This window comes from Culicoides brevitarsis, chromosome 3 (genome assembly GCF_036172545.1).
Source record: "Culicoides brevitarsis isolate CSIRO-B50_1 chromosome 3, AGI_CSIRO_Cbre_v1, whole genome shotgun sequence".
NCBI lineage: Eukaryota > Metazoa > Arthropoda > Insecta > Diptera > Ceratopogonidae > Culicoides > Culicoides brevitarsis.
The window spans coordinates 6,850,817-6,876,694 of NC_087087.1; the positions used below are offsets into that span (position 1 = coordinate 6,850,817).

Below are 25,878 nucleotides of genomic sequence, written 5' to 3' on the forward strand. Positions count from 1 at the left end.
TAATTAATTTAAAAAATATCTTAATTTAAATTTAAAAAAGCTCAAAAATTTAGTTTAAATCAAAAAATATAAAAAATATGTCAATTTTTCAACCATAAAAATTATTTTATGAATTTACCAACCAAGAAATGCCATGAAAAGTCAATATTTTGTAATAAAATTTTAAAATTTGTAACAATTTATATTTAAAAATTTGTAAAAATGCATAACAATGTCCCTATCGAAGGTCAAACGGAGCAGAAACAACTTCCTCAGCTTCTTTACGATGCCATTTTCCAACACCAACTGCTGTTGTTGCGCCCTCATATCGTCCCGTATATTGAATCTATTAAAAAAAAATTTTTAAATAATTTTAATTAAAATTTAGACAAAACTCACCTTTTTGCCACACAAATTCTCAAAGCGAGGTTTAATAAAAGTCCATGCGCCGCTATTTCTGTGCTCTTCTTGACTCCAAATGAAAGCTAAAAAAAATTAAAATTTAATTAAAAATTATTTTTTCCTTGAAATTCGACTTACTTGTGGCATTTTTGTATTTTTTGATTTCCTCTTGGATCTCATGCGACGGGAAAGGACACAAACTTTCGACCCGCACAATTGCCACAGATTCGTCTTTGCGCTTCAATCGTTCCTCGTTCAAATTATAATAATGCTTTCCCGTACAAAAAATGACTTTTTTCACGTTTTTCTCCTTCGCGAGTTGATCGCCGAGGACATTTTTGAACTGCGTGCCCGGCAAAAATTCCAAATAATTCGACGTTGCTTCGGAAAGTCTCAAAAGGGTTTTTGGAGCGACAACGACGAGAGGTTTTCTAAAGTCTCGAATCATTTGGCGGCGTAACAGATGGAAATATTGCGCGGGAGTCGTTGGAGAGACAACTTGCATGTTGACACTGTCGCCATCCGGAGAAGTCTCTTTCGAGTCTGTCATTTGCAAGAAACGCTCCATGCGGCAAGAACTGTGTTCAGAAGCGGCGCCATCGAGTCCGTGGGGAAGAAGCATCACGAGCCCGTTCGAGATCATCCATTTTGTTTCGCCTGAAAAAAGAGAAATTTTAATTAGTAAAGTCGAAATTTTTTAAGTTTCAATTTTTTTGGCAGTTTTGAGTTATAAAATGATTAAAAATGATAAATTAGAGCCCTCTGACAAATTTCAATCCATTTGTAGCAAGATTTGACAAAAATTGCTTTGACACAGTTTTTGACACAGTTTTTTTTTTCTTGATTTAGTTTTCAAAACAAAACTATGTCAAAGGAAAATTTTTTTTTTTAGTTTCAATTTTTTGTCAGTTTTGAGTTAGAAAATGATTAAAAATGATAAATTAGAGCCCTCTGACAAATTTTTATCCATTTGGAGCAAGATTTGACAAAAATTGCTTTGACACAGTTTTTGACACAGTTTTTTTTTCTTGATTTAGTTTTCAAAACAAAACTATGTCAAAGGAAAATTTTTTTTTTTAGTTTCAATTTTTTGTCAGTTTTGAGTTATAAAATGATTAAAAATGATAAATTAGAGCCCTCTGACAAATTTTTATCCATTTGGAGCAAGATTTGACAAAAATTGCTTTGACACAGTTTTTGACACAGTTTTTGAGTTTCAATTTTTTTCAGTTTTGAGTTAGAAAATTTTGTTCTTGATTTAGTTTTCAAATCAAAACTGTGTCAAAGAAAATTTTTTTTTTTCAGTTTCAATTTTTTGGCAGTTTTGAGTTGTAAAATGATTAAAAATGATAAATTAGAGCCCCCTGACAAATTTTTATCCATTTGGAGCAAGATTTGACAAAAATTGCTTTGACACAGTTTTTGACACAGTTTTTGACACAGTTTTGCTCTTGATTTAGTTTTCAAATCAAAACTGTGTCAAAGAAAATTTTTTTTTTTCAGTTTCAATTTTTTGGCAGTTTTGAGTTATAAAATGATTAAAAATGATAAATTAGAGCCTTCTGATAAATTTTTATCCATTTGGAGCAAGATTTTACAAAAATTGCTTTGACACAGTTTTTGACACAGTTTTTTTGCTCTTGATTTAGTTTTCAAAACAAAACTATGTCAAAGGAAAATTTTTTTTTTCAGTTTCAATTTTTTGGCAGTTTTGAGTTATAAAATGATTAAAAATGATAAATTAGAGCCCTCTGACAAATTTTTATCCATTTGGAGCAAGATTTGACAAAAATTGCTTTGACACAGTTTTTGACACATAGTTTTTGACACAGTTTTGCTCTTGATTTAGTTTTCAAATCAAAACTGTGTCAAAGAAATTTTTTTTTTTCAGTTTCAATTTTTTGGCAGTTTTGAGTTATAAAATGATTAAAAATGATAAATTAGAGCCCTCTGACAAATTTTTATCCATTTGGAGCAAGATTTGACAAAAATTGCTTTGACACAGTTTTTGACACAGTTTTTTTCTTGATTTAGTTTTCAAAACAAAACTATGTCAAAGAAAAATTTTTTTTTTAGTTTCAATTTTTTGGCAGTTTTTAGTTAGAAAATGATTAAAAATGATAAATTAGAGCCCTCTGACAAGTTTTTATCCATTTGGAGCAAGATTTGACAAAAATTGCTTTGACACAGTTTTTGACACAGTTTTTTTTTTCTTGATTTAGTTTTCAAAACAAAACTATGTCAAAGGAAAAATTTTTTTTCAGTTTCAATTTTTTGTCAGTTTTGAGTTAGAAAATGATTAAAAATGATAAATTAGAGCCCTCTGACAAATTTTTATCCATTTGGAGCAAGATTTGACAAAAATTGCTTTGACACAGTTTTTGACACAGTTTTTTTTTCTTGATTTAGTTTTCAAAACAAAACTATGTCAAAGGAAAATTTTTTTTTTCAGTTTCAATTTTTTGGCAGTTTTGAGTTATAAAATGATTAAAAATGATAAATTAGAGCCCTCTGACAAATTTTTATCCATTTGGAGCAAGATTTGACAAAAATTGCTTTGACACAGTTTTTGACACAGTTTTTTTTTTTGATTGATTTAGTTTTCAAAACAAAACTATGTCAAAGGAAAATTTTTTTTTTTAGTTTCAATTTTTTGTCAGTTTTGAGTTAGAAAATGATTAAAAATGATAAATTAGAGCCCTCTGACAAATTTTTATCCATTTGGAGCAAGATTTGACAAAAATTGCTTTGACACAGTTTTTGACACAGTTTTTTTTTTCTTGATTTAGTTTTCAAAACAAAACTATGTCAAAGGAAATTTTTTTTTTCAGTTTCAATTTTTTGGCAGTTTTGAGTTAGAAAATGATTAAAAATGATAAATTAGAGCCCTCTGACAAATTTCTATCCATTTGGAGCAAGATTTGACAAAAATTGCTTTGACACAGTTTTTGACACAGTTTTTGACACAGTTTTGCTCTTGATTTAGTTTTCAAATCAAAACTGTGTCAAAGAAAAATTTTTTTTTCAGTTTCAATTTTTTGGCAGTTTTGAGTTATAAAATGATTAAAAATGATAAATTAGAGCCCTCTGACAAATTTTTATCCATTTGGAGCAAGATTTGACAAAAATTGCTTTGACACAGTTTTTGACACAGTTTTTTTTTCTTGATTTTTTTCAAAACAAAACTATGTCAAAGGAAAATTTTTTTTTTTAGTTTCAATTTTTTGTCAGTTTTGAGTTAGAAAATGATTAAAAATGATAAATTAGAGCCCTCTGACAAATTTTTATCCATTTGGAGCAAGATTTGACAAAAATTGCTTTGACACAGTTTTTGACACAGTTTTTTTTTCTTGATTTAGTTTTCAAAACAAAACTATGTCAAAGGAAAATTTTTTTTTTAGTTTCAATTTTTTGTCAGTTTTGAGTTATAAAATGATTAAAAATTAAATTAATGACAAATTTTTAGCAAGATTTGACCCTTTGACACAGTTTTTGACTGAGTTTTCAAATTTTTATTTTTTTTTAGTTTCAAATTTTTGGCAGTTTTGAGCTATAAAATGATTAAAAATGATAAATTAGCGTCCCTCTGATACATTTTTATCCATTTGGAACAAGATTTGACAAAAATTGCTTTGACACAGTTTTTGACACAGTTTTTTTGTTCTTGATTTAGTTTTCAAATCAAAACTGTGTCAAAGAAAAATTTTTTTTCAGTTTCAATTTTTTGGCAGTTTTGAGTTGTAAAATGATTAAAAATGATAAATTAGAGCCCTTTGACAAATTTTTATCCATTTGGAGCAAGATTTGACAAAAATTGCTTTGACACAGTTTTTGACACAGTTTTTGACACAGTTTTGTTCTTGATTTAGTTTTCAAATCAAAACTGTGTCAAAGAAAAAATTTTTTTTCAGTTTCAATTTTTTGGCAGTTTTGAGTTATAAAATGATTAAAAATGATAAATTAGAGCCCTCTGACAAATTTTTATCCATTTGGAGCAAGATTTGACAAAAATTGCTTTGACACAGTTTTTGACACAGTTTTTTTTTCTTGATTTAGTTTTCAAAACAAAACTATGTCAAAGGAAAATTTTTTTTTTTAGTTTCAATTTTTTGTCAGTTTTGAGTTAGAAAATGATTAAAAATGATAAATTAGAGCCCTCTGACAAATTTTTATCCATTTGGAGCAAGATTTGACAAAAATTGCTTTGACACAGTTTTTGACACAGTTTTTTTTTCTTGATTTAGTTTTCAAAACAAAACTATGTCAAAGGAAAATTTTTTTTTTTTAGTTTCAATTTTTTGTCAGTTTTGAGTTAGAAAATGATTAAAAATGATAAATTAGAGCCCTCTGACAAATTTTTATCCATTTGGAGCAAGATTTGACAAAAATTGCTTTGACACAGTTTTTGACACAGTTTTTGATTTGGTTTTGTTCTTGATTTGGTTTTCAAATCAAAACTGTGTCAAAGAAAAAATTTTTTTTCAGTTTCAACTTTTTGGCAGTTTTGAGTTGTAAAATGATTAAAAATGATAAATTAGGGCACTTTGACAAATTTTTATCCATTTGGTGCAAGATTTGACAAAAATTGCTTTGACACAGTTTTTGACACAGTTTTTGATTTGGTTTTGTTCTTGATTTGGTTTTCAAATCAAAACTGTGTCAAAGAAAAAATTTTTTTTCAGTTTCAACTTTTTGGCAGTTTTGAGTTGTAAAATGATTAAAAATGATAAATTAGAGCCCTTTGACAAATTTTTATCCATTTGGAGCAAGATTTGACAAAAATTGCTTTGACACAGTTTTTGACACAGTTTTTGACACAGTTTTTTTGTTCTTGATTTAGTTTTCAAATCAAAACTGTGTCAAAGAAAAAATTTTTTTTCAGTTTCAATTTTTTGGCAGTTTTGAGTTGTAAAATGATTAAAAATGATAAATTAGAGCCCTCTGACAAATTTTTATCCATTTGGAGCAAGATTTGACAAAAATTGCTTTGACACAGTTTTTGACACAGCTCTTGATTTTTTTTTTTCAATTTTTTGCAGTTTTAGTTTTGAAAACACAAATTTTTTTGGAGCAAATTTGACAAAAATTGCTTCAAAGTTTTTGGAAAATTTTTTTTTTTAGTTTCAATTTTTTGTCAGTTTTGAGTTAGAAAATGATTAAAAATGATAAATTAGAGCCCTCTGACAAATTTTTATCCATTTGGAGCAAGATTTGACAAAAATTGCTTTGACACAGTTTTTGACACAGTTTTTTTTTCTTGATTTAGTTTTCAAAACAAAACTATGTCAAAGGAAAATTTTTTTTTTTAGTTTCAATTTTTTGTCAGTTTTGAGTTAGAAAATGATTAAAAATGATAAATTAGAGCCCTCTGACAAATTTCTATCCATTTGGAGCAAGATTTGACAAAAATTGCTTTGACACAGTTTTTGATTTAGTTTTGCTCTTGATTTAGTTTTCAAATCAAAACTGTGTCAAAGAAATTTTTTTTTTTCAGTTTCAATTTTTTGGCAGTTTTGAGTTGTAAAATGATTAAAAATGATAAATTAGAGCCCTTTGACAAATTTTTATCCATTTGGAGCAAGATTTGACAAAAATTGCTTTGACACAGTTTTTGACACAGTTTTTGATTTGGTTTTGTTCTTGATTTGGTTTTCAAATCAAAACTGTGTCAAAGAAAAAAATTTTTTTCAGTTTCAATTTTTTGGCAGTTTTGAGTTGTAAAATGATTAAAAATGATAAATTAGAGCCCTTTGACAAATTTTTATCCATTTGGAGCAAGATTTGACAAAAATTGCTTTGACACAGTTTTTGACATAGTTTTTGACACAGTTTTTTTCTTGATTTAGTTTTCAAATCAAAACTGTGTCAAAGAAAAAAATTTTTTTCAGTTTCAATTTTTTGGCAGTTTTGAGTTGTAAAATGATTAAAAATGATAAATTAGAGCCCTCTGACAAATTTTTATCCATTTGGAGCAAGATTTGACAAAAATTGCTTTGACACAGTTTTTGACACAGTTTTTGATTTGGTTTTGTTCTTGATTTAGTTTTCAAATCAAAACTGTGTCAAAGAAAAAATTTTTTTTCAGTTTCAATTTTTTGGCAGTTTTGAGTTGTAAAATGATTAAAAATGATAAATTAGAGCCCTCTGACAAATTTTTATCCATTTGGAGCAAGATTTGACAAAAATTGCTTTGACACAGTTTTTGACACAGTTTTTGATTTGGTTTTGTTCTTGATTTAGTTTTCAAATCAAAACTGTGTCAAAGAAAAAATTTTTTTTCAGTTTCAATTTTTTGGCAGTTTTGAGTTTAAAAATGATTAAAAATGATAAATTAGAGCCCTCTGACAAATTTTTATCCATTTGGAGCAAGATTTGACAAAAATTGCTTTGACACAGTTTTTGACACGGTTTTTGACACAGTTTTTTTTTCTTGATTTAGTTTTCAAAACAAAACTATGTCAAAGGAAAATTTTTTTTTTTCAGTTTCAATTTTTTGTCAGTTTTGAGTTAGAAAATGATTAAAAATGATAAATTAGAGCCCTCTGACAAATTTTTATCCATTTGGAGCAAGATTTGACAAAAATTGCTTTGACACAGTTTTTGACACAGTTTTTGATTTGGTTTTGTTCTTGATTTGGTTTTCAAATCAAAACTGTGTCAAAGAAAAAATTTTTTTTCAGTTTCAACTTTTTGGCAGTTTTGAGTTGTAAAATGATTAAAAATGATAAATTAGAGCCCTTTGACAAATTTTTATCCATTTGGTGCAAGATTTGACAAAAATTGCTTTGACACAGTTTTTGACACAGTTTTTGATTTGGTTTTGTTCTTGATTTGGTTTTCAAATCAAAACTGTGTCAAAGAAAAAATTTTTTTTCAGTTTCAACTTTTTGGCAGTTTTGAGTTGTAAAATGATTAAAAATGATAAATTAGAGCCCTTTGACAAATTTTTATCCATTTGGAGCAAGATTTGACAAAAATTGCTTTGACACAGTTTTTGACACGGTTTTTGACACAGTTTTTTTGCTCTTGATTTAGTTTTTAAAACAAAACTATGTCAAAGGAAAATTTTTTTTTTTAGTTTCAATTTTTTGTCAGTTTTGAGTTAGAAAATGATTAAAAATGATAAATTAGAGCCCTCTGACAAATTTTTATCCATTTGGAGCAAGATTTGACAAAAATTGCTTTGACACAGTTTTTGACACAGTTTTTTTCTTGATTTGGTTTTCAAATCAAAACTATGTCAAAAAAAAATTTTTTTTTCAGTTTCAATTTTTTGGCAGTTTTGAGTTATAAAAGATTTGACAAAAATTGCTTTGACACAGTTTTTGACACAGTTTTTTTTGCTCTTGATTTGGTTTTCAAATCAAAACTGTGTCAAAGAAAAAATTTTTTTTCAGTTTCAACTTTTTGGCAGTTTTGAGTTATAAAATGATTAAAAATGATAAATTAGAGATAAATTTTTATCCATTTGGAGTAAGAATTGACAAAAATTGCTTTGACACAGTTTTTGACACAGTTTTTGATTTGGTTTTTCTCTTGATTTAGTTTTCAAATCAAAACTGTGTCAAAGAAAAAATTTTTTTTCAGTTTCAATTTTTTGGCAGTTTTGAGTTGTAAAATGATTAAAAATGATAAATTAGAGCCCTCTGACAAATTTTTATCCATTTGGAGCAAGATTTGACAAAAATTGCTTTGACACAGTTTTTGACACAGTTTTTGATTTGGTTTTGTTCTTGATTTGGTTTTCAAATCAAAACTGTGTCAAAGAAAAAATTTTTTTTCAGTTTCAACTTTTTGGCAGTTTTGAGTTGTAAAATGATTAAAAATGATAAATTAGAGCCCTTTGACAAATTTTTATCCATTTGGAGCAAGATTTGACAAAAATGGCTTTGACACAGTTTTTGACACAGTTTTTGATTTGGTTTTGTTCTTGATTTGGTTTTCAAATCAAAACTGTGTCAAAGAAAAAATTTTTTTTCAGTTTCAACTTTTTGGCAGTTTTGAGTTGTAAAATGATTAAAAATGATAAATTAGAGCCCTTTGACAAATTTTTATCCATTTGGAGCAAGATTTGACAAAAATTGCTTTGACACAGTTTTTGACACAGTTTTTGACACAGTTTTTTTGCTCTTGATTTGGTTTTCAAATCAAAACTGTGTCAAAGAAAAAAATTTTTTTCAGTTTCAATTTTTTGGCAGTTTTGAGTTGTAAAATGATTAAAAATGATAAATTAGAGCCCTCTGACAAATTTTTATCCATTTGGAGCAAGATTTGACAAAAATTGCTTTGACACAGTTTTTGACACAGTTTTTGATTTGGTTTTGTTCTTGATTTGGTTTTCAAATCAAAACTGTGTCAAAGAAAAAAATTTTTTTCAGTTTCAATTTTTTGGCAGTTTTGAGTTGTAAAATGATTAAAAATGATAAATTAGAGCCCTCTGACAAATTTTTATCCATTTGGAGCAAGATTTGACAAAAATTGCTTTGACACAGTTTTTGACACAGTTTTTGATTTGGTTTTTCTCTTGATTTAGTTTTCAAATCAAAACTGTGTCAAAGAAAATTTTTTTTTTTCAGTTTCAATTTTTTGGCAGTTTTGAGTTGTAAAATGATTAAAAATGATAAATTAGAGCCCTCTGACAAATTTTTATCCATTTGGAGCAAGATTTGACAAAAATTGCTTTGACACAGTTTTTGACACAGTTTTTGACACAGTTTTGTTCTTGATTTAGTTTTCAAATCAAAACTGTGTCAAAGAAAAAATTTTTTTTCAGTTTCAATTTTTTGGCAGTTTTGAGTTGTAAAATGATTAAAAATGATAAATTAGAGCCCTCTGACAAATTTTTATCCATTTGGAGCAAGATTTGACAAAAATTGCTTTGACACAGTTTTTGACACAGTTTTTGATTTGGTTTTGTTCTTGATTTGGTTTTCAAATCAAAACTGTGTCAAAGAAAAAATTTTTTTTCAGTTTCAACTTTTTGGCAGTTTTGAGTTGTAAAATGATTAAAAATGATAAATTAGAGCCCTCTGACAAATTTTTATCCATTTGGAGCAAGATTTGACAAAAATTGCTTTGACACAGTTTTTGATTTAGTTTTGTTCTTGATTTGGTTTTCAAATCAAAACTGTGTCAAAGAAAAAAATTTTTTTTCAGTTTCAATTTTTTGGCAGTTTTGAGTTGTAAAATGATTAAAAATGATAAATTAGAGCCCTTTGACAAATTTTTATCCATTTGGAGCAAGATTTGACAAAAATTGCTTTGACACAATTTTTGACACAGTTTTTGATTTGGTTTTGTTCTTGATTTAGTTTTCAAATCAAAACTGTGTCAAAGAAAAAAATTTTTTTCAGTTTCAATTTTTTGGCAGTTTTGAGTTGTAAAATGATTAAAAATGATAAATTAGTTCCCTCTGACAAATTTTTATCAATTTGGATCAAGATTTGACAAAATTGGATTTGACACAGTTTTTGATTTGGTTTTGTTCTTGATTTGGTTTTGTTCTTGATTTGGTTTTCAAATCAAAACTGTGTCAAAGAAAAAATTTTTTTTCAGTTTCAATTTTTTGGCAGTTTTGAGTTATAAAATGATTAAAAATGATAAATTAGAGCCCTCTGACAAATTTTTATCCATTTGGAGCAAGATTTGACAAAAATTGCTTTGACACAGTTTTTGACACGGTTTTTGACACAGTTTTGCTCTTGATTTAGTTTTCAAATCAAAACTGTGTCAAAGAAAAAATTTTTTTTCAGTTTCAATTTTTTGGCAGTTTTGAGTTATAAAATGATTAAAAATGATAAATTAGAGCCCTCTGACAAATTTTTATCCATTTGGAGCAAGATTTGACAAAAATTGCTTTGACACAGACAAATTTTTATCCATTTGGAGCAAGATTTGACAAAAATTGCTTTGACACAGTTTTTGACACAGTTTTTGATTTGGTTTTGTTCTTGATTTGGTTTTCAAATCAAAACTGTGTCAAAGAAAAAAATTTTTTTCAGTTTCAATTTTTTGGCAGTTTTGAGTTGTAAAATGATTAAAAATGATAAATTAGAGCCCTCTGACAAATTTTTATCCATTTGGAGCAAGATTTGACAAAAATTGCTTTGACACAGTTTTTGACACAGTTTTTGATTTGGTTTTGTTCTTGATTTGGTTTTCAAATCAAAACTGTGTCAAAGAAAAAATTTTTTTTCAGTTTCAACTTTTTGGCAGTTTTGAGTTGTAAAATGATTAAAAATGATAAATTAGAGCCCTTTGACAAATTTTTATCCATTTGGAGCAAGATTTGACAAAAATTGCTTTGACACAGTTTTTGACACAGTTTTTGACACAGTTTTGCTCTTGATTTAGTTTTCAAATCAAAACTGTGTCAAAGAAAAAATTTTTTTTCAGTTTCAATTTTTTGGCAGTTTTGAGTTATAAAATGATTAAAAATGATAAATTAGAGCCCTCTGACAAATTTTTATCCATTTGGAGCAAGATTTGACAAAAATTGCTTTGACACAGTTTTTGACACAGTTTTTTTTTCTTGATTTAGTTTTCAAAACAAAACTATGTCAAAGGAAAATTTTTTTTTTTAGTTTCAATTTTTTGTCAGTTTTGAGTTAGAAAATGATTAAAAATGATAAATTAGAGCCCTCTGACAAATTTTTATCCATTTGGAGCAAGATTTGACAAAAATTGCTTTGACACAGTTTTTGACAAAGTTTTTGACACAGTTTTGCTCTTGATTTAGTTTTCAAATCAAAAAAAGAAAAAATTTTTTTTCAGTTTCAATTTTTTGGCAGTTTTGAGTTATAAAATGATTAAAAATGATAAATTAGAGCCCTCTGACAAATTTTTATCCATTTGGAGCAAGATTTGACAAAAATTGCTTTGACACAGTTTTTGACACAGTTTTTGACACAGTTTTTTCTTGATTTAGTTTTCAAATCAAAACTGTGTCAAAGAAAAAATTTTTTTTCAGTTTCAATTTTTTGGCAGTTTTGAGTTATAAAATGATTAAAAATGATAAATTAGAGCCCTCTGACAAATTTTTATCCATTTGGAGCAAGATTTGACAAAAATTGCTTTGACACAGTTTTTGACACAGTTTTTGACACAGTTTTGTTCTTGATTTAGTTTTCAAATCAAAACTGTGTCAAAGAAAAAATTTTTTTTCAGTTTCAATTTTTTGGCAGTTTTGAGTTGTAAAATGATTAAAAATGATAAATTAGAGCCCTCTGACAAATTTTTATCCATTTGGAGCAAGATTTGACAAAAATTGCTTTGACACAGTTTTTGACACAGTTTGGTTTTGTTCTTGATTTAGTTTTCAAATCAAAACTGTGTCAAAGAAAAATTTTTTTTTTAGTTTCAATTTTTTGTCAGTTTTGAGTTGAGTTATAAAATGATTAAAAATGATAAATTAGAGCCCTCTGACAAATTTTTATCCATTTGGAGCAAGATTTGACAAAAATTGCTTTGACACAGTTTTTGACACAGTTTTTTTTTCTTGATTTAGTTTTCAAAACAAAACTATGTCAAAGGAAAATTTTTTTTTTAGTTTCAATTTTTTGTCAGTTTTGAGTTAGAAAATGATTAAAAATGATAAATTAGAGCCCTCTGACAAATTTTTATCCATTTGGAGCAAGATTTGACAAAAATTGCTTTGACACAGTTTTTGACACAGTTTTTTTTTTCTTGATTTAGTTTTCAAAACAAAACTATGTCAAAGGAAAATTTTTTTTTCAGTTTCAATTTTTTGTCAGTTTTGAGTTATAAAATGATTAAAAATGATAAATTAGAGCCCTCTGACAAATTTTTATCCATTTGGAGCAAGATTTGACAAAAATTGCTTTGACACAGTTTTTGACATAGTTTTTGACACAGTTAAAGGAAAATTTTTTTTTTAGTTTCAATTTTTTGTCAGAAATAAAATAATTTGATTTCTTGATTTAGTTTTCAAATCAAAACTGTGTCAAAGAAAAAATTTTTTTTCAGTTTCAATTTTTTGGCAGTTTTGAGTTAGTAAAATGATTAAAAATGATAAATTAGAGCCCTCTGACAAATTTTTATCCATTTGGAGCAAGATTTGACAAAAATGGCTTTGACACAGTTTTTGACATAGTTTTTGATTTGGTTTTGCTCTTGATTCAGTTTTCAAATCAAAACTGTGTCAAAGAAAAAATTTTTTTTCAGTTTCAATTTTTTGGCAGTTTTGAGTTATAAAATGATTAAAAATGATAAATTAGAGCCCTTTGACAAATTTTTATCCATTTGGACCAAGATTTGACAAAAATTGCTTTGACACAGTTTTTGACATAGTTTTTGACACAGTTTTTTTTTCTTGATTTAGTTTTCAAAACAAAACTATGTCAAAGGAAAATTTTTTTTTTTAGTTTCAATTTTTTGTCAGTTTTGAGTTAGAAAATGATTAAAAATGATAAATTAGAGCCCTCTGACAAATATTTATCCATTTGGAGCAAGATTTGACAAAAATTGCTTTGACACAGTTTTTGACACAGTTTTGCTCTTGATTTAGTTTTCAAATCAAAACTGTGTTAAATTTAATTTTTTTAAAAATATTTTCTCACCTGTCGCAATGAACGTATCAATAATAATCTGCGCCCCATTAAAAAAATCCCCAAACTGCGCCTCCCAAATCACCAAATTATTCGGATTATCTATCGCATACCCATATTCGAACCCGAGCACTGCTTCCTCCGACAAAATCGAATGTGCCAGTTCGAGTTTTCCTCCCAGCCCGCCTCGCATCGCATTCAACGGAATGTACATCTCGTTCGTCTTTTGATCAATTAACATCGCATGTCGATGCGAAAACGTTCCCCTACCGACATCTTCTCCGCTTAGCCTTACATTGTGTCCCTGATACATCAAACTGCCAAAAGCCAAGGCCTCCGCCGTGGCCCAATCGATTTTCGTGCCTTCGATAATTTTTTTCATGCGACCCATGATAAAAGTTTTCAGCAAATGCGGATGAACATTGAATTCTTTCGGAGTTTGAACGGAATTTCTGCCTACAAAACTCAAAACATTCCAATCGCATCCCGTATCCCAATAAGTTAACTCATCTCCTGCTTGTCTTAAGCCGTGCCATTGTCGTTTAAAGTAATAAGCGTCGGGTTGATAAGTTTCTACTTGCGCTAATTCGTCGTTCAAGTGCTTCATGTGCGATTCTACGACCTGTTCGACGTCTTTTTTGCTTAAAACTCCTTCAGAAATCAATTTTTCCGCATAAAAATCCGGAATTGAGGGTCTTGCGTGGATGACTTCGTACTGCGCGGGGTTCGTAAAAGTCGGATCATCCATCTCGTTGTGTCCCCAACGCCTGAAACAGTTCAAATCGATGAAAACATCCTTCCGGAAACGTCGTTGATAGTCAAAAGCGAGCTTTGTGACCTTCGTAAGTGCTTCGGGGTCATCTGCGTTGACGTGAAAAACGGGCGCTTCAATAGTTTTTGCCAAATCCGTGCAATATTTGCTCGATTTTCCGCGATCGCTGGGCGTCGTGAAGGCAACTTGATTATTGACGACCAAATGAATCGTTCCGCCGATCTGGAAATGTGGCGTACCTGACATCAATAAGCATTCTTGGTTGATTCCCTGCCCTGGAAATGCTCCGTCGCCATGAATTTGCACGTTCAAGACGTCATGCCCGAAATTTTTCTCCAAATCATCACTAAAAGCGCCATCACGAGCGGTTTGTTGCTTCGAACGAGTTTTTCCCATGGAAACGGGATTCACAGCTTCCAGATGCGACGGATTGTGAGGCATCGCCACGTGAATTGTCTTGCCATTGAACACCAAATCCTCGGATGTGTGAAAATGTTGGGCGATATCGCACATTGCCTTTGCCTCGGGCGGAAATTCTGGGTTCCCCCGATATTTGTGGAAGATTTTCACAGGTCGAGTTCCTAACAAAATTGTTAAAAGATTCAAGCGACCACGATGCGGCATGCCAAGAACCACGTTTTGAAGCTCTACGTTCGCGGCACAGGCGAAAAGTTCACGGAAAAATGCGAAAAAACTTTCGTTGCCTTCGCCGCCGTAACGTTTGACCGTCGGAAATTTCGTGGCGAGGAAATTATCCCAAGCTTGAGACTTTAACATGAGTTCCGCGATTTCGCGTTTCACTGAATCCTCGATTTTTTCGTTTAAACTCGTTTCAAAATTCTCAGAGAGCCATTCTCGCTCTTCCGTGGAGGAAATGTACGCGAATTCAGCGCCGACGTTGCCGCAATAAATTGATTTCAGGACATTTTCAAGGTCAGAAACGGTTAAAGAGGATTTTTCGCAGCTCAAGATGCCGTCGGTGTTGATCAAGTCACTCAAATTTAAGCCATAATGGGATGGTTTGAGTTCAGGAAGGTCGCTAAAATGGAAGATTTTGTAAGTTTTTGATGAATTTTTAGAGATTTTATGAGAATTTCTTACGGTTGATCCTTTTTGAAGTCAATGGGATTGAAAGCTGCAGCATGATGCCCGTGAGAACGAAAGGCTTCGACCCAACGATAGAGATTGCTGTTTGAGACTCGGGCTTGTAGAACGTTTTCTGGAACTAAAAATATAAAATTTTGTTAGTTGGAGATTTTTTGATGCGGCAATTGATTCAATTAATGTTAATTTAAAAACAGATTTTAGAAAGGGTTTGTTATTAATGGATTGGGAGATGTAAGTGCATTTTTCGATTTTTTATATTTTTTTATAATTTTTTTTTAAATTATTAAAAATTTAGAAGGATATTTTTTATTTTTTTAAATTTTTAGCTTTTTTAATTTTAAATTATTTTTTTTAAATTTTTATTTATTTTAAATATAATTTTATTTATATATTTTTTTTTAATTTATGAATTTCTAACTTTTTAAGTTAAATTAATTTTTTAAATTTTTATTTTATTTTAAATTTTTCTAATTCATCTTTAGTTTTTAAATATTTTAATAAAAAAATTTTTTTTTTTTCAAAAAATTTTTTTTAAATTTTCTTAAAGAAATTAATTTTTTTTCTACAATTCGAATGATTTTAAGCCTAAAAAATTTTTTGCTTTTATTTTTAATTTAATATTTTTTTTAATTTTTAAAATTTTTTAATTTTGAAAATTCAAATTTTGATGATTTTTAAGAAATTTTGATTTTAATGTAATTTTTTATGAAATTAAATATTTTAAAATATTTTAATTAATCAATTATTTATTTTTAATACTTTTTTTAAATTTTTCATGAATTGATTGATTTTTTTAAAAAAATAAATTTTATTGAGGTAAATAGATTAAATTTTTGAATAAATAATTAAATTTTATTTTGTTAAAAATATTTAAGCAACAAAATAAATTTAAATTTTTTTTAAATGTTTCAAGTTTTAAAAATTCAAAATTATTTTAAATTTTTCCGCAATTTTATAATTTTTATTTATTTTTCGATGTTAATAATTTTTAATTTTTTTATAATTTTTTTTTTATTTTTATAGATTTTTTTTAACATATTTTTATTTTTTTCATTTTTAATAATTTTTTAAATTTTTAATTTATTTTTTTTAATTTTTTAAATATTTTTATTTTATTTTCACAGAATGCCTTTTTAAAATTTCACTTCAAAACGCTTCTTTTCAAAAATAAAATCTCTACAGAGGCTCATCTAATCTGACGCACAGAAACTCCTCATTTGCAAACACATCATCTCAGTAGTAAGTCCATCACAACTGATAAGAAACTAATCTTTTTAAACAATATTATGTCACTTCACAACTGCCTACAAAGTTTCCATTCATCGCGAATCTGCTGCCGAACATACCTTCAAACTGAGATTTCTTCGCCGGAGGTCGAAATCCGTAAACTCCAGCTTCTCCCGTTTGGTAAAGTCTCACAAATTTCTGTGAATTTCTAATATTCGCGCAAAGTTTGTACATTTTTTTACGTATTTTTGGTATTCTGACTACGTCTACGCTTAAAAATAATTTATTCCTAAGTTTTTTGGGCACGTGTGTGTCTTTCTATTCCACACACAATTAATAAATAAATAAAAAAAAAGCGATAACGCGAAAACTTAGCTAAAAAGTCGTCTTCGCTTGACGAGCGTCCGGAGAATACTGAATGACAGAAAAAAATAAATAACAAAAAGTGAGAATGGGAGATAGGATAGGAGGAAGGTACTGTGCGTTGTATGAATGAAATTGAGAGTGAATGAACTCAAGGTCGTTTCTGTTGACAAACATTTTTTAAAATAATTTTTTTTTTAATTTTATGAATTAAAATTTTAATATTAATTATTTTTTATAATTTTTTTTTTTTCATGAAAAAAAATTAAATAAAAATTATTTCAAAATTTGAATTAAAATTTTTTTTAAAAAAATTATTTTTTGTTAAATATTTATTTTAATTATTTTCGGAAAAAAATTAAAAATTGTTCTAAAATTTCAAATTAAAAATTGTACAGACATTTAATATTTTAATTATTTTTTTCAAAATACTTTTTTTATATTTTTATTTAAATAAAAAAATAATATTAATTAAAAATTACTTAAAAAATAAATTAAAAAAATTTTAATTTAAAAAAAAAAAAATTTTTATTTAATAGTATTTTTTATATTTTTAAAATAAAAAAAAAAAAAAATATACAAAATAATGTTTTAAAATTTTTAATTATTTTTTTATAATAAAAAATGGGAAATCAATTAAAAAGTTAATGTATAAAATTATAATTTTTAATTATTTTTTTTAGTAATTAAAATTTTTTTTACTTTAAATTTTAATAAAATTAATTTAATAAATTTTTCCATTCAATTTTAATTTTTAAAAAAAAAAAAAAATTAAATAATTTAAATAAAAATTATTAAATTAAATTAAATAAAGTTATTAAATTATTTAATTTTTATTTTTAAATTGATTTTAATTTTTTTTTTATTTAAATATTTATTTATTCTTTAAAATTATTAAAATAAATTCAGAATTTAAAATTTTTTAATTAAAATTTCAAAATAAAAAAATTAAATTTTTAATTATTATAAAAATATAAATTATAAAAAAAATAATAAATTAATTAAAATAATAAAATTAAATAAAATTATATTAAATTAAATATAAAGAGGAGTAACAAAATGTAACACAGCGCTATTTATAAACAAACCCAATGCAAATAAATACAAAATTCTGTGCCTTGGGATTAATTTCTTGACATTCTTCACTTTCAGCCGTCTCACGTTACGCAGTAAGTTTACGATCCCCGCGAGTAAAATTTAAATGGTTGGACCTGATATTTATTTTGAGTGAAAAACCAGTCAATAGTTGTAATTTTCGGGTGAAATTTTCTTTCAACGCTTAGCTGAGACCCGTATCCAAGGTAATTTCATGCAGAAAAGTCCCTCAAACCGCTCGAAATACGCAAAATTCCTCAGAAAAATTGTGACAATGAATGGAATTGGGTTTATCGATTTTAATGGCAGAGCTCCGTCTCTCTGTCTGTATAATCTTGTGTGTGTTGCTTTTTTTTATTCATGAATTGAAATGTGTGTGCATGTACGAGGAATTGGTAGAGGAATAAAATACACGAAATAAATGCACGAAAAAAAAGGTCTGTGTGAGACGAGAAACGGGAAAAAAGTGCAGAGTGGAATTTTTGAAAATTTTTTTTAATGGCTGCTGAACTAAACCCAATTTTTTCTTGTTTTTCTTCCGTTTTTTTCCGCAGCATGGACGAAAAATAGCATTCGATATGGGAGAAAAATGTCTGCTGCCTTGAATGCTGATGTATGCAGACAATTAAAAATCGACGACGACGTAGTGCGGTTCAATTATTCACCTTATTTGTCTCTGTGTAGGGAAAAATAGCAGTTTTGTGCAGCAACCACGACCAACAACACCGAAAATTGTGCGTGCGTTGATTTTTTCCGCGACAAAAGAGACTTTTCCGAATTTATTTGGCACAAAAGTTGTGCAAAAACGAACTTTAACGCAAGAAAAAACGCAAAAAGTGCTGCAAAATCATGGAATCCGTGGTCCAGTGTCCCGTTTGCACCCTTTTTCTGCATCCTGGCATGAGTTTGGAGGATCACTTGAACACCCATCCCAAGGATCAAGTCATTTTAGCACTGTCACAACTCACGTTACAACGCGCCAACATCCTCAGCGGCACGCAATTCAGTCCTCCAGCATCAAAATCGCCGTCGCCAACGACTCCAAGTGCTCCCGCAACGACGTCAAACACGCAATCCGTAATTCCCGCGCCATCCACGGCTCCAGCAACCACAAACAGTATTCCCGCAAGCGTCTCCGAAGTGAATGGCAATCAATTTCCCTGCAATTTCAGCAGAAAATCTGAACCCACGGCACTTTTAATACAAGTTCAGACCCCAAATGCGGCAAGTTCAAGTGCTCGAACGTCTCCGCAACTGTTCCAAACGCAAGACACGGCGCCGAAAAACCTCATGATCATCAATCAGTATCAACCGAAAGTTGCGACATCGCCTCCGAAGCGTCCCCAAATGACTCTTGCGTACTCAGAACCGCCATCTCTCGTCCCGCGATACACTTCCGAACGATATTCGGGCCCGCCGCCTCCTTATAGCACGGCAATTTCATCAACTTCCTTCAATAACTTCACCAGCATCGCTCGGGATCACTATTTAAGCAACGATAATTCGAGTTCGAGTGAACAATCCCGCTTCGAAGTGAAAGCCCATTACATGGAAAAGGAAGATGGCAATTTTGTCGTCACTGAACCGCCGCAAAAAATTGTCGAATACTCGGAAGATGAGAATGGGGTCTTGACATTGTCGGAAAAAGTGATAAAATCTCCGCCGCGCCTCATTTCGTGCAGCGGATCTGACGACGAGTCGATCCAAAATGTGTCGGAACCCGTTCCAGCGGATACTTTATACGTCTCCGAACCGATTTTAGTCGAAAAAGTCGACAAAATGACGGTTGAAGCCTTGGATGAGGTAACGCACACGCAGCCTGTGCCCGGAAATAAGCGAAAAACAACAAATGGACTGAAAGTTTTGAGTAACGTGAAAGTTACGCAGGACATGATCTCACCTGGGTTGCAGGAAATCATCAGAAACAACAATCGCAAAGGCAGGAGAATCAATAAAATAACGAATAAAAGACCAACGGAGCTCATGTCGCCTTCGCCTCCATTAAGAAGTCCCCAACCATCGACGAGTAACGTTCATTGCGACGACGAAGTGATGGATTTGACCCAAAATAGCGCTTCACACGTGGCAATTGATCTGCATGCGCCCTCTACCAGTCGATCCGCGAACTTACGATACGAGATCGAGACGCATGTCGAATACCAAATGTCCGATATGCCGTCGGAAGATGCGCTTGAACAAGCGGAAGTCATGAACGACGAGGATTTTCAACACGACGAAGATATTGAGGAAGTTCATGATTATATGTCGTCACCCCCGCCCCTTTCATCGACCCCCACAAGCGTTATACGGACAATTAACGACGTCAAATCGCCCGAACCTGAATTAATTAAGTCTGAAAAACCCTCGGAAACCTCACTGCCGCTCATTATGTCTCCGAAACCATCGACGTCGTCTCAGGATTCGCACTTGAATGCCAATAACCCTCCCCCAAAGGCGGGGGCAAACACAAAAATTGGACAACCGATCTTGCAAAAACCGAAAAAGCTGACGTTGAAGCTGAAAAAGACACTTCCATGCCAAAATGAGACTCAAACGCAGATCAAAATTGAGCCAGAATCGACTGAAACGTCGCAGGAACCGAAAATATTCAATGCGGTTAAGATTAAAACCGAAAAAATCGATAATTCGTTCGAGATGTCGAAGGAAAATGAAGACTTTGAAGTTCGGGAAGAGGAAAAATCCGTGAAAAACGTCGATATTGCTGAAGCTGGACCGAGTCACGCATCAGAAAATACCATTTCCAGTAGTTTTACGATAACCTACATGGAAGAAGAAGGCGAAATTGCGGCGCCCCCGGAAGATTTAGATGAAATTGATGAAGAAGATGAAGCGCCAAACGCTTCAAATGACGAAAAAATGCAATATTATCCCGTAATGTACATTCAACAGCAGCAGCAGCAGCAACAAAATCAACAATCGCAAGAAAATCCCGCGCCCCTTTCTTGGGTTCAGAGATTCAGTCCGCAATACGTTCCCTTTGATGAACGCAGTTCCTATATGGAAATGGATGGAAGTTATAGCAAAAATTCAAATTCTGTGAGTTTAACGAGTGAAGGTGACACGCGAAACGGGCAAAGTAGTAATTCCTTCGATGAAAGGGCTCCGTCGGCAGATAGTTGTTTGAATATTAGGACTGATGAGAAAATGCCCGCAAAAGGGGAAATTAGTGAGCAGGAGAGTAATGGAGAGATCGATTCGTGGAATCAAGTGTATCAAGATCCGATTCAGCAATATCCAAGTTCGTATGATGTCTCGACGGCGCAAGAATGTTGGAATTTGAGCAATAATAAGCCGGAGTTTTTGCAGCAGCAGCAACAGCAATCGCAGCAATTTGCTACTTTGTAAGTAACTTTTTGATATTTTTTTGTTTGAAAAGTCAAGATTTTCATTTTTTGATTTACAAAAATTCATTTCAAGAAGTTGAAATTTTATTTCAAGAAGTTGAAATTTTATTTCAAGAAATAAAAATTTTATTTCAAGAAATAAAAATTTTATTTCAAGAAGAAAAAAATTAATTTCAAGAAGTAAATTTTTTTTTTCAAGGAGTTGAAATTTTATTTCAAGAAATAAAAAATTATTTTCAAGAAGTAAAAATGTTATTTCAAGAAGTTGAAAATTTTTTTTCAAGAAGTTGAAATTTCATTTCAAGAAGTTGAAATTTTATTTCAAGAAGTTGAAATTTCATTTCAAGAATTAAAAATTTCATTTCAAGAAGTTAAAATTTGTTTTCAACAAGAAAATTATTTATTTCAAGAAAAAAAAATATTTCAAAAAATTTAAATTTTATTTCAAGAAGTTGAAATTTTATTTCAAGAAGTTGAAATTTCATTTCAAGAAGTTAAAATTTGTTTTCAAGAAGTTGAAATTTTATTTCAAGAAGTTGAAATTTTATTTCAAGAAATAAAAATTTTATTTCAAGAAGAAAAAAATTAATTTCAAGAAGTAAAAATTTTATTTCAAGAAGTAAAAATTTTATTTTAAGAAGAAAAAATTTTATTTCAAGAAGTTGAAATTTTATTTCAAGAAGTTGAAATTTTATTTCAAGAAGTCAAAATTTTATTTCAAAAAGTAAAAATTTTATTTCAAGAAGTTGAAATTTTATTTCATAAAGTAAAAATTTTATTTCAAGAAGTAAAAATTTTATTTCAAAAAGTTGAAATTTTTTTTCAAGAAGTTGAAATTTTATTTCCTGAAGCAAAAATTTATTTCAAGAAAAAAAAATATTTCAAAAAAATAAAATTTATTTTAAAAAACTAAAAATTTTATTTCGAGTTCAAAAAATTAATAAATTCGTAAAAATTCAATTTTGAATGAAATTTTTTTACTTTTCAAACGAAAAAACTTAAAAAAAATATTAAATTAATTTTAATCAATTTTTTTTCCAATTTTAGCCCACCATTGCAACAAATCGATAGCAGTCGAAATGTCTTACCGTTCATACCAAAGGAGGAAAAGCCCGACTTAGACATCGACAAAGTTGAAGCGAGTCCCGCAACGACAGTCAAGCCTAAACGTCCCCGCACCTACCGCTGCCCGGATTGCGTCAAATGCTTCACATCGCTCAAACAACGACGTCTCCATCTCATTTCCGAGCATCAGTTCAACGAAGGCTCCTCACATTTCACCTCGAAACCCTCATCGTCGAATGCCGTGCCCGATATCAACTTGGAAGCGGGTTGCAGTAGCAGCACAAGTCACCAAATCGGCGGCTTATCAATTCTGAACAGCGACAATTTAACAGGCCTCACCCAGATCGTCAGCAATTTCGAGATTGTGAAGCAAGAACATGCGGCATCGACGGGTTTCGGACTCGAAATGGAAGATATCAAGCCGTTTGTCGTGACGCCGTCGCAAATTAACGAAGAGATTTTCCATGCGGTGCGTGTCGAGAACAAAAAAATGCTGATAACGTACAAATGTAGCACGTGTCGCGAGGATTTCAAGAACCTCAAGACGTTCAACAAGCATTTTACGGTGCATCCGGCGGAATGTGCGATTTGCGGCAAGAGTTTTAGTCGATGGGCGACATTCGCGTTGCATCTGAAACGGCATTACAACATCCGGGACTTCCAGTGTCGCATTTGTCAGAAGAGTTTCATCTTGCGACAAAAGCTCGTCGAGCATATGCGAGTTCATACGGGCGTTGCGCCGATCCAATGCAACATTTGTCACGCCCGTTTCCGTCGTTATTCGAATTTGGCGCAACATCGGAATCGACATCACTTGAATAAACGCCCGTACCGCAAGGATTACGTTTGCGAATGCGGCGAAACGTTCGTGTCTCAGGCGAAACTCGACTGGCATCGCGAAACGCACGAAGATAAACCCAAAGTTTGTCCCTTTTGTCGCGAACGTTTCGTGCACAAGAACAGTTTGACGCGTCACGTGCGTCTTTCGCATCCCGACAAATACATTCTGCTCAAGAACAAAACTGTCACGTGTCCCTATTGCGACAAAAAGTACCTCCAGACGAGCTTAAAGGCGCATTTGGAGACACATTCGAAGGAGAAGAATCAGTACTCGTGCACGATTTGCAACAAGGAGTTTAGCACAAAATGGAATCTGAAGCAGCATCATTGGACGCATGCCAATCGCTCGAGCAAGCCGTTCCAGTGCAACGTTTGTCCGAATGCCTTTGTGCGCGAAAACGACTACATCACACACATGAACGCGCACAAATCCATCAGACCGTACACCTGTAACCATTGTGGATGTCAATTTGTGCGGAAGTCGAACTGGATGCGACACACGAGGGAACACGAACAAGACAAGAACTACACTTGTGAACTGTGCAATAAGAAATTCCACCGAGCTTACTATTTGACGGAACATAGGAGGGTGCATACAGGTAAGAACTTCATTTTTTTACATTTTGATTCAAATTTTTTGAAAAAAATTCAGAAGTTTTATTAATTTTTTTTGAAAGTCATAAAAAGAGACACTCAAAAATGTTCATAAAATTTTAGAATTTTTTTTATTTTTTTTTTCAATATTGTGAAAAGTTTAAAAAAATTAATACCCAAGTTTTTTTTTTAAATTAAAAAAAAATTTAGAAAATTTTTTAATTTCATAAAAAAATTGAAAAATTTAGAAAAAAAATTTCTTGAAAACTTAAGAAAGTCATAATTATTATTTTTTTTTTTGTTTGAAAATTGTAAATTTTCTTGAAAATTAAAAACAAAAATTTTAATTTTAAAAATAAAAAAAAATTTTATAATTTTTTTTAAAATCATAGATTTTTTTCAAAATTAGATGAAAATTAAGATGAAATTTCTTGAAAACTTGTGAAAAATATATGAATTTTAATGAAAATAAAAAATTTAATTTAATTTAATTTAAATTTCAAAAAATTTCAAAAATTTCAAAAAATTTAGAGAAAATTTTATATCTTTTATCAAAGAAAATTTAATTAGTTTTTCTAAAAAATTTAAAAATTAAAAAAAAAAATAATAAATTTTTCTAAAGTCTCGAAATTATGAAAAATTTGAGAAATAATATTTTATTTAAAATTTTAAAAATAAAAAAAAAATCATCTTTTTTTTAATTTTACAAAATTAATACCTAACAATAAATTAATTTTAATTAAAGTAAACTTGAGAAAATTTTATGAATTTTTCTAAATATTTTATAAAATTTAAAAAATTGAAAAAAATTAAAAAAAAAATAGTTTAATTTAAGAAAAATTAATAAATTATAGAAAAATTTTAAAATATTCTGAAACTTGAAAAATATTGAAAAATTTGTATAATTTTTTCTGAACAAAAAAATAAGAGAAAATTATTTAAAATTTTGAAGTTTTTCTAAAAGCTTTATGAAATCTTTAAAAATATTTTTTTCGATATCTCGAATTATTTACTTTTACTTAAAATTTTGAAAATAAAAAAAAATTTTTCATCATCAAAATCATTAAATATTTTTTCTTTTCAAATAAAATCTTTCAGGTGAACGCCCATTTTCGTGCAATATCTGCGGCAAGACTTCAGCAACAAAAACGAATCACAACAAACACATCAAGATTCATCACGCACGCGATCCACTCACAGCTGAAGGTTAATTTTCCTCTTCTTGAATTTTTTTTATGGAACTCTTTCATTTTTTTAAACAATAAATTTCCTTGAAAGAGCAACTTTTTAAAATTAAGAAAGAAAATCGGAGATAGTTTCCAATTCAAAACAAAAAAATTGGTAGACAAAAATTATCAAACAATCATTCAATCGTTGATATCCAAGGTGAATTAAACAAAAAAAATAATATTAATCATATTTGTAATCAACTTGAAATAAAATAAATTTAAACTAAAAATAATTGAATAAACACATCAATAATAAATATCAACCTATTTAAATATAATTGTAATAAGAAACTGTACTCTATAATAAATTATAAATAAATAATTAATTAAAAGGCGTAAGAATAAATATAAACGATAAAAATCTTAGGTAGTTATTTAATAAAAAAAAACTTAATTAAGGAAATTTTGCATAAAAAAAGCAATTTTTATGTAAAAAAATTAATGATTTATATTTAAAAGAATAACAAAATTATAAAAAAAACAAAATTTTTCATTATAATCGTTTCTTTTTTTAAATATTTTTTGTTTTATTATCTCCAATGCACGGTTAAATGTTTCTAACAAAAATATTTACATCATACAAAAAATTCAAAAAAAAAAATAAATAACGATGCAATGATGATAATAAAAAATAATAAAGCAAAAATGTGCAAGCAAGCAACTCAAAACTTGTAAAAATTTCTGAATTTTTGAATAAAACTTTAGGCTACAACTTTAGGCAAATAAGAAAAAAAAATATATATAAAAATTATATATATAAAAAAATTAAAATATATCACAAAAAAAAACAAACAAAATTTATATAAAGACTTTTTCTCGCGAGAATTATTTTTGGCTCATTTTTGGCTGAATTAAAAAAAATTTATAAAAAAAAATTAATTAAAATTAACGAGTGTCTGCATAACATATTTTTTGCTAAAAAATTGGCTTTAATCTTAATTTTAATTATTACATTTAAATTTTTTTATCCCCTGGATATAAATAAATATGAACATTAGACACATTTTAGACAAATTTATGTTTATGTTTGTTAAACTATTTTTAAAGAAACTTACCTAATATTTAATATCCTAATAAAAAAAAATAAATACACAAAAAAAATATGAATATCGTACACACATCTTCCTTTTTATTTGTTTTTTAACATAAATATAAATAATTAATTAATTAAAAATGTGGTCTCTGTAAATTATTAAAAAAAAAAATTAATTTATAAAAAAATAAAATAAAAAAGTAAAGAACAGATTTCAAAAGAAAAGGTGTGAACAATTTTT

The 25,878-nt window shown here is 29.2% G+C and overlaps 2 protein-coding genes across 2 annotated transcripts; one reads left to right on the plus strand and one right to left on the minus strand.

Moving 5' to 3' along the window:
- Nucleotides 1–160: 160 nt before the first annotated feature.
- On the minus strand, nucleotides 161–16,447 carry LOC134834931 (probable 2-oxoglutarate dehydrogenase E1 component DHKTD1 homolog, mitochondrial). The gene is made up of 6 exons (XM_063849739.1): nucleotides 16,173–16,447; nucleotides 14,821–14,944; nucleotides 12,960–14,758; nucleotides 520–1,038; nucleotides 379–464; nucleotides 161–325 (listed from the first exon to the last, which is right to left on the minus strand). Exons 1-6 carry the CDS (start codon nucleotides 16,285–16,287, stop codon nucleotides 218–220), a joined length of 2,751 nt encoding a protein of 916 aa, XP_063705809.1. The 5' UTR covers nucleotides 16,288–16,447; the 3' UTR covers nucleotides 161–217.
- Nucleotides 16,448–17,606: 1,159 nt separating this feature from the next.
- LOC134834693 (uncharacterized) lies at nucleotides 17,607–24,862 on the plus strand. Its single transcript, XM_063849439.1, has 4 exons — nucleotides 17,607–17,717; nucleotides 18,066–20,873; nucleotides 21,924–23,380; nucleotides 24,474–24,862. The coding sequence occupies exons 2-4, from the start codon at nucleotides 18,361–18,363 to the stop codon at nucleotides 24,584–24,586; spliced, it is 4,083 nt and encodes a 1,360-aa protein (XP_063705509.1). The 5' UTR covers nucleotides 17,607–17,717; nucleotides 18,066–18,360; the 3' UTR covers nucleotides 24,587–24,862.
- The last annotated feature ends 1,016 nt before the right edge of the window (nucleotides 24,863–25,878 follow it).